Genomic DNA, 12,036 nt, shown 5'->3' on the forward strand with positions numbered 1-12,036 from the left:
GAACCAAAGGACACATATGTGGATCCATATTTGTACCGGCATACAGCACCAATAAAAACATTTTTCCCAGTGATAACTACTGTACATCAGGCCTATTCTATCAAAGAGAAACAGATTTGTCAATCATATGAAAGGAACCACAAAATTCATTAGACAATGTGTAAAATGAATATCCAAGTTTCTTGTGAAAATGCTTGTGGAAAAACACTATGAAAAAGGTGCTGTCTAACAGCACAGACAATGAGAAACAGGTGAATACAGCTTGAAAAAATCAAAACATACTGTAATTGTTTATTTATTCATTTAATATTACATATTGAATAAGTAAAGGTGCTGAAAATAACCTTGGCAGTGATTTAGGTCTTAATAACATGAACAACCATCACTACAAGCCAAATCTCTAGCTCCCATACAAACCTGCTCCATCTACAGTATTTTCATTACGTCATTGAAAACACTTATACATTTTCCACCATTTTCCTATGTCTGTATGAGGATCCATATTTAGAAAAAGTTGTTTAAAAAAAGAAGGTTAAACACGGTTAAAAACTCCAGTGTATAAACTGTAAGAAATAAGCGATAAATCATACAAAACCGTTTCATTGAGTTTCAGTAGTTTTAACGTAATGTAACAGTGTGTGGATCATAATTAAAGGGACATTTGACTCAGAAATAAATGAATACCTAGAATTTTACTGTAGATATATGCGTTGGATGAGGTCCAATTTGGAATATGACTGATCTATTCCTTTAATTTCCTATAATACATTTCTATCATGGTCTGGTACCACGTATGGTAAAGACGGTCAAACAATCTAGGTAATAACTCCTGTAAATGTAGTCAAAAATGTATAACTGTCCCTGTGTATATTATTACATATACACACACATGTTAAACTGTAACAAGTTTGCATATTGAAGGAGGAAAATTGTGTTTCTAGCTAAATCTCGTGAAAGAAAGAGTAGTCTTGCGGAGTACACAGCAGACGGTGTGAACAGGACAGTGTGCTGTAGGATTTCATGATTTGAGGTAAAAGGCGGAGGAGAATCCACTAGAGAGATGGAGGTTGACTTTCACTGTTGCACACCTGGGTCACTGTCGTCCCGCTCGTAGCTGATTGGCTGCAGTTGCTGGACGATGTAATTGGCCATCTCGTGTGTTCCTGCAGCGACCACTCTTCGGGACATGAGGTCAAGAGGACCCCCTGGAAAAGAAAAACACATACATATGTTATGTAACAAACACACTCATGTAACCACATATTAAAATAAACTATAACAAAATAAAACTATAGATAAATACATTAATCAGTCCTAACCCTCAGCACCAAAAGCCTCCCCACTAATAATAATTTTAAAAAAATTAACTATTTCAATCACATTTCTATTCAGGCACCATAGCAACCCACTACTAGACTGTTGGAACTGGTTGAAAGATGGAATGGAGTCTCTTCCAACATTACAGGGAAGGAACTGATAGCTTGGCTTCGCCTGGCCTCAGAGGGCCCTTGTTCTCTCTGCAGCACACCCAGCAGCTGACCACATGATCCTGACCTCACACCCAGACCAGTCCCTCACACTCTCAACAGTGGTCCTTTTGTGCAACACCCCGGGACTGGGGAGGAAGAGATGAACGAGCCGGGCAGCCAGTCACTTCTTCAGCCGGATATCAAGCTCAGCCTCCACAAAGGCTTCGGAAGTCCATTCACTCATACAGTATCACTCAAGGGATAGCAGCCATCGTGTGAAATACAATACATTATGGATTCTCTTTTTAAAAGTCAGTGTGTCCATCACAATAATGACAGCCTATAAGAACTGCTTTAATCATACTCTAGGGACTTTTCCATAATAACAGCATGCATTCTTTGCATTCTGTGGGGCCTCAATAGTTATTTTCTCAAGTGAAAGCTCTAGTTAATATATCCATCTCATCTATGCCTCCTCCAGGAGAACCATACAGCTGAGAGCTCAGTTTGAGACCAGATAACAGAGGACAGACGGGACAAATTATTTAAACAAACATTGACTGCTTGTGAAACCGGTCCCCATCACCCATCGACCATCATTGACTAGCAGTAACATATTCTATTCTAGAACCCCCACCTGAGGTGTCTATGACGACCCCCCCGGCCTCTCGGATGATGACAGCTGCGGCGGCGATGTCCCAGCAGTGCAGGCCGTACTGATAGTAGGCCTCAGCCGCCCCCGTGGCTATCAGACACAGGGCCAGGGTGGAGCTGCCGATGATCCTCACCCTGGAACACAAGGAGTAGCCTAGGGCCGTGTGTATCAAGCGTCTCAGAATAAGAGTGCTGATCTAGGGTCAGGTCCCCCCTGTCCATGTAATCTTATTCATTGTTATCTAAAAGGCAAAACTGATCCTAAACCAGCACTCCTACTCTGAGACATTTTAAACGTACGGCCCCTGGTCCCAGATCAGGTTGTGACAATGGCCATAGGAGTTGGCGAGAAAGATCAAACAGATCTGGTACCAGGCTATTCAAGGAAAGTCTAGGGCCAAAATACATCACTGTATTGACATTTGAAGCGTGCCACATAGACCCTGATGTGAGGCCCATTAGACCAGGATCGTGTTCATTAGGGAACACAACGGAAAATGAGTGTCCAGGTAATCCCTCCCTGTTTTAGTCTGTTTTCTTCCGTTTGGTGCCTAATGAAGATGACCCAGAATGACCACTGACAGTATTGGAGAACAAACAGTCAGTTCGTACCCATGAGTTGGAGCACTCAGTAACTTCATGATGTTCCCTGAGAAAATGTTCAGTGTTGCTGGGTCCCGCTTGGCTCCGATCTCAGTCAAAATGAGCGCCTTGGAGACATCTGACAGTCGTTGGGAATAGAAAAACAGCTTTAGATTAGGATAATGGATACAGTACAGGTGTGGGAACTTAATTTGATCACTCTTTTGTTGCTGAGAATTTTCCTGCACCGCAGGTGACAGATCTTTGTGATTTACATAAATTCACTGAAAACCCACAGTTATATTAACAGTATTGCACCTTTCATGTAGTCTAATTTTGGCAAAGTAAATAGCCTAATCACAAATGTTTGAATCCTATTGCTGCAGGATTATTTTGCTGTGACAATATAGGTCAATGGAGATTTTATATCTGTACATTTTGGTAAACCAATATTTTTTTAAACATAAATTAACCTCTCTTGGGTAGGGGGCAGTATTTTCACCTCCGGATGAAAAGCGTGCCCAAAGTAAACTGTCTGTTACTCAGGCCCAGAAGCTAGGATATACACATAATAATTGGTAGATTTGGATAGAAAACACTCTAAAGTTCCCAAAACTGTTAAAATAATGTCTGTGAGTATAACAGAACTGATATGGCAGGTGAAAACCTGAGAAAAATCCATCCAGGAAGTGGAATTATTTTCATGTGCCTGTTTTTCAACTCAATGCCTATAGAGAATCCAATGGGTTAGGAATCAGATTGCAGTTCCTATGGCTTCCACTAGATGTCAACAGTCTTTAGACATGGTGTCAGGCTTTTATTTTGAAAAACGACGAGTAAACAGCCATTTTGGTCAGAGGACAGAGGAACTTTGCAGACCTGATTCTGCGCGCCGTTTGTTATTTTTCCTTTCTATTGAAAACGGTATTGTCCGGTTGAAATATTATTGATTATAAAGACAATAAAGATAATCGCATGGTATGCTTTCGCCATAAAGCCTTTTTGAAATCTGACACAGCGGCTGGATTAACAAGAAGTTCATCTTTCAGCCGATGTATAACACTTGTATATTTTATGAATGCTTATTATGTGTATTCCTGTATTTTGAATTTGGCGCTCTGCAATTTTACCGGATGTTGGCCAGGTGGGACGCTAGCGTCCCACATACCCTAGAGAGGTTAATCAATCAAGCTTTTGATAATTCTACATTGTACAATGTTTGAGTTGCTTCCCTTGGTAGTTTAACACATTACAATCCACTCTGAAAATGTGGGTGTGTCACACAAAACAACAAGGAGAAGTTGACTTACCTTTTTCCTTTGATACTTGGATCCTTACACCATTGCAAAATGCCCCATGGCCTTTTCTAGCTGTGTATAATGTTCCATCGAAGCAATGGTAGATCACTCCAAACTCAAGCTACATTTGAAAACAAATGAATAATAATAATGAGAATATTTTCAACTTGATAAATTCTGTTTACCCACATTTCTCATGCTTACCTCTTTCTTTACAGCGAAACCAATGCTAACTGCAACCATGGGGAAACTGAGAAAATCAAGTACATCATCAGTAAATCATCTTTGGTGATCGTATTCTATCGACGACTAAGCATTCATCTTTTATTTTTATTAACAGCTATGTTCTCTTGATTTCAACATGTATAGTTCCAAATCTCTAATCTGAGGAAATGGCTGTTGTGTATATATTTCTGCAGGAATCTGTATTGTACCTGTGAACAAAATTGCAGGTCCCATCGATAGGGTCTATGATCCAGGAAGGGCTGTCTGTGAGGATGCATTTCTCCCCAGCTGCAGACGACTCCTCTCCAATGAACCTGTCAGGTCACAATTTACAGTGAGTGAGTACCTTGATTCACGTAAAAATAATGTATTTGCATACCCCATGGCTGTAAGGAAGCACCATTCACTACCACTCAGCAGTGTCAGAATGAGATGCCTAAATTCACTGGTGTGTTAAAATGCTTCAATTCACAAAGCAAAGTTAACTATTAGCTCACTACTTACAAGGAGATTATTTTTGATGATTCAGTTTACCATCACTCGCTTGTGAAGAGAGAAGCCAACGCTTACTATTTTTGACCCATTCCATTTAATTGTCTAGACAATTCCCCTCGACCCTATTTCTTCAGAATCCACAGATCTGAATGGACTGTAAAGGATGTTGTCAATATAGGGATGGCTACATGGCTGTGGCTCCACCTAGCCCTCCAATACTGCTAACACTTATTCAGTAAACACAGAGATCTTTCAGATCTGGAAACGCAGAGGGACTAGGTTAAGGGGCTAGCTAGGGGCCAAAATGGAACCACCCCTGTGTTGGGAAGATACCATTGGCATACCAGGTCAGTTGGAGTGCTCTTCGTGCTCACACTCTTCTCATGGGGGCAAGAGAAGTCACTACAGACACCCTGGTTCGAATCCAGGCTGTATCACAACTGGCCGTGATTGGGTGTCCCATATGGCAGTGCACAATTGGCCCAGCGTCGTCTGGGTTTGGCCGGTGTAGCCCGTCATTGTAAATAAGAATTTGTTCTTAACGGACTTGCCTAGTTAAATAAAGGTTACATATTTTGGGGGGGAAGATACCATTGCGTACCTGTGTGAGGGGAACTTGTCCCTGAGGGTGGAGATGATGAGCTCTTCCACCTGCTGGTCTGCCTCCGTCACCAGGTCAGTTGGAGTGCTCTTCGTGCTCACACTCTTCTCATGTTTCACTGCCTCCTGTACTACCTGGAGGGAGCGGGAACAAGTAACATATAACACACACCACCAACATTCAAGACTGGGAATCAGGACTGTCTGTGACATACAGCACATGGGCTTTCCAAGTCATTTTTGTGGGTAATCCTGGTTTATACAGTATCAATATATTAATGAATAGGCCTATTTTGAAGATTCTAATCTATGCAACAAGCTTTACTGGTCCCACTTTTTTTAACAGGTATCATATACGTAACAATGTGTACCTACACTGTAATTACATTGTATCTGTACCTATAACTGCAGTACCACAAAAACGTGGTCTTAGAGTCACTTCACATAAAGTGAGCCCAGTTATCTTGTCTACTGTTACAATGTCTGCTTTTGTCTGCCTGATTAAACAAGATAGGAAGATCGGAGTGGCAAGTTCTGCCAACCTCAATGTGTCAACACGGTGAGGCATAGCAGGTCATGAACATGCGCTGTGTCTAAAGTATAGCCCAAACGGACGTAAATTGAATAATACCGCCATCTGCCGGCCAATTGGGCTATCTAAGTAAAATGCAATGGATAAACTTACAAGTATGCATCAGTGTGCTATGATAAATAGTCTGCACTGTATTGAAATGATTAAACACTTGTTGAAATACAGTGTTACCATGTAGGTAAAAAAAATAATATATATATAATAGGTCTGTGGGGCAAAATAACCCCTGCAGGTCCTCAATACAAAATAAAAAATAAGTTCTTAACTGACTTGCCTAGTTAAATAAAGGTATGTAGCCAGGTTAAATGTAGCCAGGTTCGAAATGTAGCCAGGTTAAAAACATTTTAGCCAGGTTTGCAAAAATATAAGATGTCGTTACCTACATTAAAAAAACGTTACAAAGAGCAACATAGAGACATCATGGAATTGATGGATTTCGGCGCCCTTGATTTACCTTGCCAGCTCTACATGCAACTTCTACAGCAACATCCATGCACTCCTGCCAGCACTTGTCGCTTTCCGATGTTGCCATTTTATAACGAGGAGCAGATGCTATTGTTTTTCCGTTTACATCAACTTATTCTAGACATCCAAGAGTCAGCAAATGATAACCTATTATGTGGCTTGCGTGCGGTGTAGGCTACGGTCTCTGGTATGGTCCTGTAATGGCCGTTGTCCTCTGTCAACTTACTCGGTGCTGCAGACGGGTGCTCTCGCCTCCACTGTCCTGTTATTGAGTGGATTTGTGCGGCCTATATCCCCGACCTTCGATACAACAACATTTGTAAATAATGTACGATTCTACGTCGGATGCGAAGGGCCTTGATAGGCGCAAAACAAATCTCTAAAATAGGCCTGTCAACGCTGATGAAACATGACCAGTCTGTTCGGAACTAAATAAAAGCAACTCCATGTTATTGACAGCCATTGTCAACCTGTAGCCTATAAATAAATCCAAGAAATAACATTTGGCGAGGAAAACTCTTGATTAAACAATATTGTATTTTACGTATTTAACTCAAGTTAGCTCGGCACGTGGAATGAAATATATTGCAGGTAACAACGATTTATCCAGAAGAGGATGCAAGGCGCATTCTTCTCCAGTAATAACGAAAGAGATGCCGCAGTGAGAAAGGTAAGCGGAACTACCACTGCACCACGTGATCATGTCTGGCATGCTGTCGCCGCGGTCTCCAATGGCTGTCACTTGCAACACCCTTTTGCTAGAGGGATAGCCTACAATTGTATACACGACCAAGAATATATCCTAGCCTAGTAGACTGCATACATTTGTGCTTGAAGATCAAAGTGAGGTCTCTCAATGCATCGAAAATATTTAGTCTATCTACAGTGCATTCGGAAAGTATTCAGACCCCTTGACTTTTGTTACATTACAGCCTTATTTTAAAATGTATCAATCTACACACAATACCCCATAATGACAAAGAAAAAACAGATTTTTACGGAAATATACCATTTACATAAGTATTCAGACCCTTTACTCAGTACTTTGTTGAAGCACTTTACGCCGTACAGCCTCGAGTCTTCTTGGGTATGATGCTACAAGCTTGGCACGCCTGTATTTGGGGAGTTTTCCCCCATTATTCTCTGCCGATCCTCTCAAGCTCTGTCAGGTTGGATGGGGAGCATCGTTGCACAGCTATTTTCAGGTCTCTCCAGAAATGTTAGATCGGGTTCAAGTCCGGGCTCTGGCTGGGCCACTCAATGACATTCAGAGACTTGTCCCGAAGCCACTCCTGCGTTGTCTTGGCTGTGTCCTTAGAGTCGTTGTCCTGTTGGAATGTGAACCTTCACCCCAGTCTGAGGTCCTGAGCGCTCTGGAGCAGGTTTTCATCAAGGATCTCGCTGTATTTTTCTCCGTTCATCTTTCCCTCGATCCTGATTAGTCTCCCAGTCCCTGCCACTGAAAAACATCCCCACAGCATGATTCTGCCACCAACATGCACCATATTGACAAAGCAAAAACAGGTTATTTTTTAAATGTTTGCAAATGTATTACAAATAAACCCCAGAAATATGTTATTTAATTATTCAGACCCTTTGCTATGAGACTTGAAATTATGCTCAGATGCATCCTGTTTCCATTGATCATCCTTAAAATGTTTCCACAACTTGATTGGAGTCCACCGGTGGTAAATTCAATTGAATGGACAAGATTTGGAAAGGCACACACCTGTCTATATAAGGTCCCACAGTTGACAGTGCATGTCAAAGCAAAAACCAAGCCATGAGGTCGAAGGAATTGTTCGTAGAGCTCCGTGACAGGATTGTGTCGAGGCACAGATCTGGGGGAGGGTACCAAAAAATGTCTGCAGCATTGAAGGTCCCCAAGAACACAGTGGCCTCCATCATTCTTAAATGGAAGAAGTTTTGAACCACCAAGACTCTTCCTAGAGCTGGCCGCCCAGTCAAACGGAGCAATCGGGGGAGAAGGGCCTTGGTCAGGGAGGTGACGAAGAACCCAATGGTCACTCTGACAGAGCTCCAGAGTTCCTCTGAGGGATGGGAGAACCTTCCAGAAGGACAACCATCTCTGCAGCACTCCTCCAATCAGGGCTTTATGATAGAGTGGCTAGTCAAAAGCCACTTCTCAGTAAAAAAAGGCACTTGACAGCCCGCTTGGAGTTTGCCAAAAGGCACCTAAAGGACTCTCAGACCCTGAGAAACTGTTGAAACCAAGATTGAACTCTTTGGCCTGAATGCCAACCGTCACGTCTGGAGGAAACCTGGCACCATCCCTACGATGAAGCATGGTGATGGCAGTATCATGCTGTGGGGATGTTTTTCCAGCAGCAGGGACTAGGAGACTAGTCAGAAACGAGTGAAAGATTAACGGAGCAAAGTACAGCGAGATCAGGACCTCAGACTGGGGCGAAGATTCACCTTCCAACAGGACAACAACTCTAAGCACACAGCCAAGACAATGTAGGAGTGGCTTCTGAATGTCCTTAAGTGGCCCAGCCAGAATCCGATCGAACATCTCTGGAGAGACCTGAAAATAGCTGTGTAGCGACACTCCCCATCCAACCTGACAGTGCTTGAGAGGATCTGCAGAAAATAACGTGAGAAATGCATCATACCCAAGAAGACCTGAGGCTGTAATCACTGCCAAAGTTGCTTCAACAAAGTACTGTGTAAATACTTAGGTAAATTTGATAGTTTTTTATTTGTAATACATTTGCAAAAATGTCTAAAAACCTGCTTTTGCTTTGTCATAATGGGGTATTGTGTGTAGATTGATGAGGGAAAAAAACGATTTAATACATTTTTGAATAAAGTTGTAACGTAACAAAATGTGGAAAAAGTGAAGGGGTCTGAATACTTTCTGAATGCACCGTAAAGCAGACAGACAGGCAGAGGCATTCAGTTACTGTTCTATTGTACATTAGAATGGGCAAAACGAGTGACCTAAGTGACTTTGAGCATGGTATGATCGTCGGTGCCAGGTGCGCCGGATTCAGTATCCCTCCTGGGCTTTTTACGCACAACAGTGTCTAGGCTTTTTCAAGAATGGAGCTACAAAAATAAAAAATCTGTGCGGCGGCAGTCCTGTTGGCGAAAATAGCTTTTTGATGAGAGAGGTCGAAGGTGAATGGCAAGAATCGTGCAAGCTAACCGGCGGGCCTCAAACAGACAAATTAAGGCACAGTATTACGGTGGTGTGCCTATTGGAACGCACAACTCGTCGATCCTTGTCACGGATGGGCTATTGCAGCAGACGACCACACCGGGTTCCATTCCTATCAGCTACATTCAAAAATAAGCGACTCCAGCACAGGAGGTTGGTGGGACCTTAATTGGGGAGGACGGGCTCGTGGTAATGGCTGGAGCGGAATATGTGGAATGGTATCAAATACATCAAACATATGGTTTCTATGTGTTTGATGCCATTCCATTTGCTCCACTTCAGCCAATATTATGAGCCGTCCTCCCCTCAGCAACCTTCACTGGGCTCCAGTGGGTACGCGATCACCAACACTGTACAATTGAGGGGTGGAAAAACATTGCCTGGGCCGACGAATCCCAGTTCCTATTGCATATTCTGATGGCAGAGTCAGGAGTCAACGGTACAGGCTGGTGGCATAATGGTGTGGGGAATGTTTTCCTGGCACACGTTAGGTCCCTTGATATCAATTGAGCAACGATTGAATGCCACAGGGTATCTGAACATTGTTGCTGACCAAACCCAATAGAGTATATTTGGGATGAGTTGGAATGGGCTGTTTGCAGCATGAATGTACCGCCGTCCAATCTGCAGCAACTGTGTGATGCCATTGAGTCAATATGGACCAACATCCCTGTGGAAGGTTTCCGACACCTTGTAGAATCCATGCCCCGAAGAAATCAGGCTGTCCTGGAGGGAAAGAGGGTCCAAGCCAGTCCTAAATGGGTGTACATAATACAGTGGCCACAGTGTATTTGACCACATCTGTATCATTAGCATTCATTAGCATAGTTCACTCATGTAATGTACAAAGTGTGGCAGGTAGCCTAGCGGTTAGAGCGCTGTGCCAGTAACTAAAAGGTCGCTGGTTCGAATACATGAGCCAACTAGGTGAAAATCTGTCGATGTGCCCTTGAGCAAGGCATTTAACCCTAATTTTCTCCAAGGGTGCGTACTTGGTCCAAACACACCAAGACAGTCGTGAAGAGGGCACACAAAACCTTTCCCCCTCAGAACACTGAAAAGATTTGGCATGGGTCCCCAGATCCTCAAAAAGTTCTACAGCTGCACAATCGAGAGCATCCTGACCAGTTGCATCACCGCCTGGTATGGCAACTGCTCTGCATCTGACCGTAAGGCACTACAGAGGGTAGTGCGTATGGCCCAGTACATCACTGGGGCCAAGCTTCCTGCAATCCAGGACCTATATAATAGGCGGTGTCAGAGGAAAGCCCATAAAATTGTCAGACTCGTCACCCAAGTCATAGACTGTTTTCTCTGCTACCGCACGGCAAGCGGTACCGGAGCACCAAGTCTAGGACCAAAAGTCTCCTTAACAGCTTCTACCCCCAAGCCATAAGACTGCTGAACAATTAATCAAATGGCCACCGGACTCTTACATTGCCCCCCCATTTGTTTTGTACACTGCTGCTACTCGCTGTTTATTATCTATGCATAGTCACTTCACCCCTACCTACATGTACAAATTACCTCTAACCTGTGCCCCCGCACACTGACTCGGTACCGGTGCCCCATGTATATAGCCTCTTCTTGAACTGCACTGTTGGTTAAGGACTTGTAAGTAAGCATTTCACAGTAAGGTCTACACTTGTTGTATTTGGCGCATGTGACAAATAAAGTTTGATTTGACTACTATGGCCGACTCTTTGAACAGCACGTTTCACTGCATCTATCTGGTGTATGTGACAATAAAACATCTATTTACTGTTTGTTGACCTTTTCTGTGGGCAGCACTACCCTATGTACCACCTGAATGATGCAGAGTGCACTGGGCAGGATGTCGCCTCTCCTGAAGAGCGCCACCAGGTGTTCCATGAGCATTATGACATGCTATACCAGGAAGCTTCTCAAAGGGTGAGTTTAAATACACAGAACTATCACTCACACATGGGATTCATCTCTATTGTCTGAAGTGGCCTCTGCTTGCTTTCATAAGTCGTTTTTTCCAGATCAGTGCAGATGAAGGAAAGGTCCCAACAGAGGAAGCCACTTCAGACTGAGATAAATCCCTAAGAATCATTCTGAAGGGTATCTTTCTGACTGAAAACAATAATAGGTTGTCACTTACAAGCTTGTGATTGGAGAAATATGATGGATTCTTTTGGTTCCACTCTGCAGTTACTTTGCTAGTTTCAGCCCCGCCTTATCCTGAGTGGCCACACCCACAGTGCCTGTAAGGTGGTTCATGACAACAAGCACCCAGAGATCAGCGTTCCTTCCTTCAGCTGGAGAAACAGCAACAACCCCAGCTTCATCCTAGTAACTAACTGTCAGGGTTGGGGTCAATTCCATTTCAATTTAAGTTTACTTCATGAATTTAAATATAGTTTTAGAAAGGTAGAGAATCGGGACACAACCTCCCTCTCTGCAGGGCACCTTCTTTCCCGCGGACTTCCAGTTGGCTAAGTGCTTCCT

General features: G+C 43.1%; 1 protein-coding gene across 1 annotated transcript; it reads right to left on the reverse strand.

Moving 5' to 3' along the window:
* Positions 1 to 282: 282 nt before the first annotated feature.
* impa2 (inositol monophosphatase 2) lies at positions 283 to 7,028 on the reverse strand. Its single transcript, XM_038996943.1, has 8 exons — positions 6,370 to 7,028; positions 5,325 to 5,458; positions 4,438 to 4,542; positions 4,208 to 4,253; positions 4,016 to 4,124; positions 2,736 to 2,844; positions 2,107 to 2,258; positions 283 to 1,205 (listed from the first exon to the last, which is right to left on the reverse strand). Exons 1-8 carry the CDS (start codon positions 6,445 to 6,447, stop codon positions 1,075 to 1,077), a joined length of 864 nt encoding a protein of 287 aa, XP_038852871.1. The 5' UTR covers positions 6,448 to 7,028; the 3' UTR covers positions 283 to 1,074.
* Positions 7,029 to 12,036: the final 5,008 nt, after the last annotated feature.

This window comes from Salvelinus namaycush, chromosome 7 (genome assembly GCF_016432855.1).
Source record: "Salvelinus namaycush isolate Seneca chromosome 7, SaNama_1.0, whole genome shotgun sequence".
Taxonomy (NCBI): domain Eukaryota; kingdom Metazoa; phylum Chordata; class Actinopteri; order Salmoniformes; family Salmonidae; genus Salvelinus; species Salvelinus namaycush.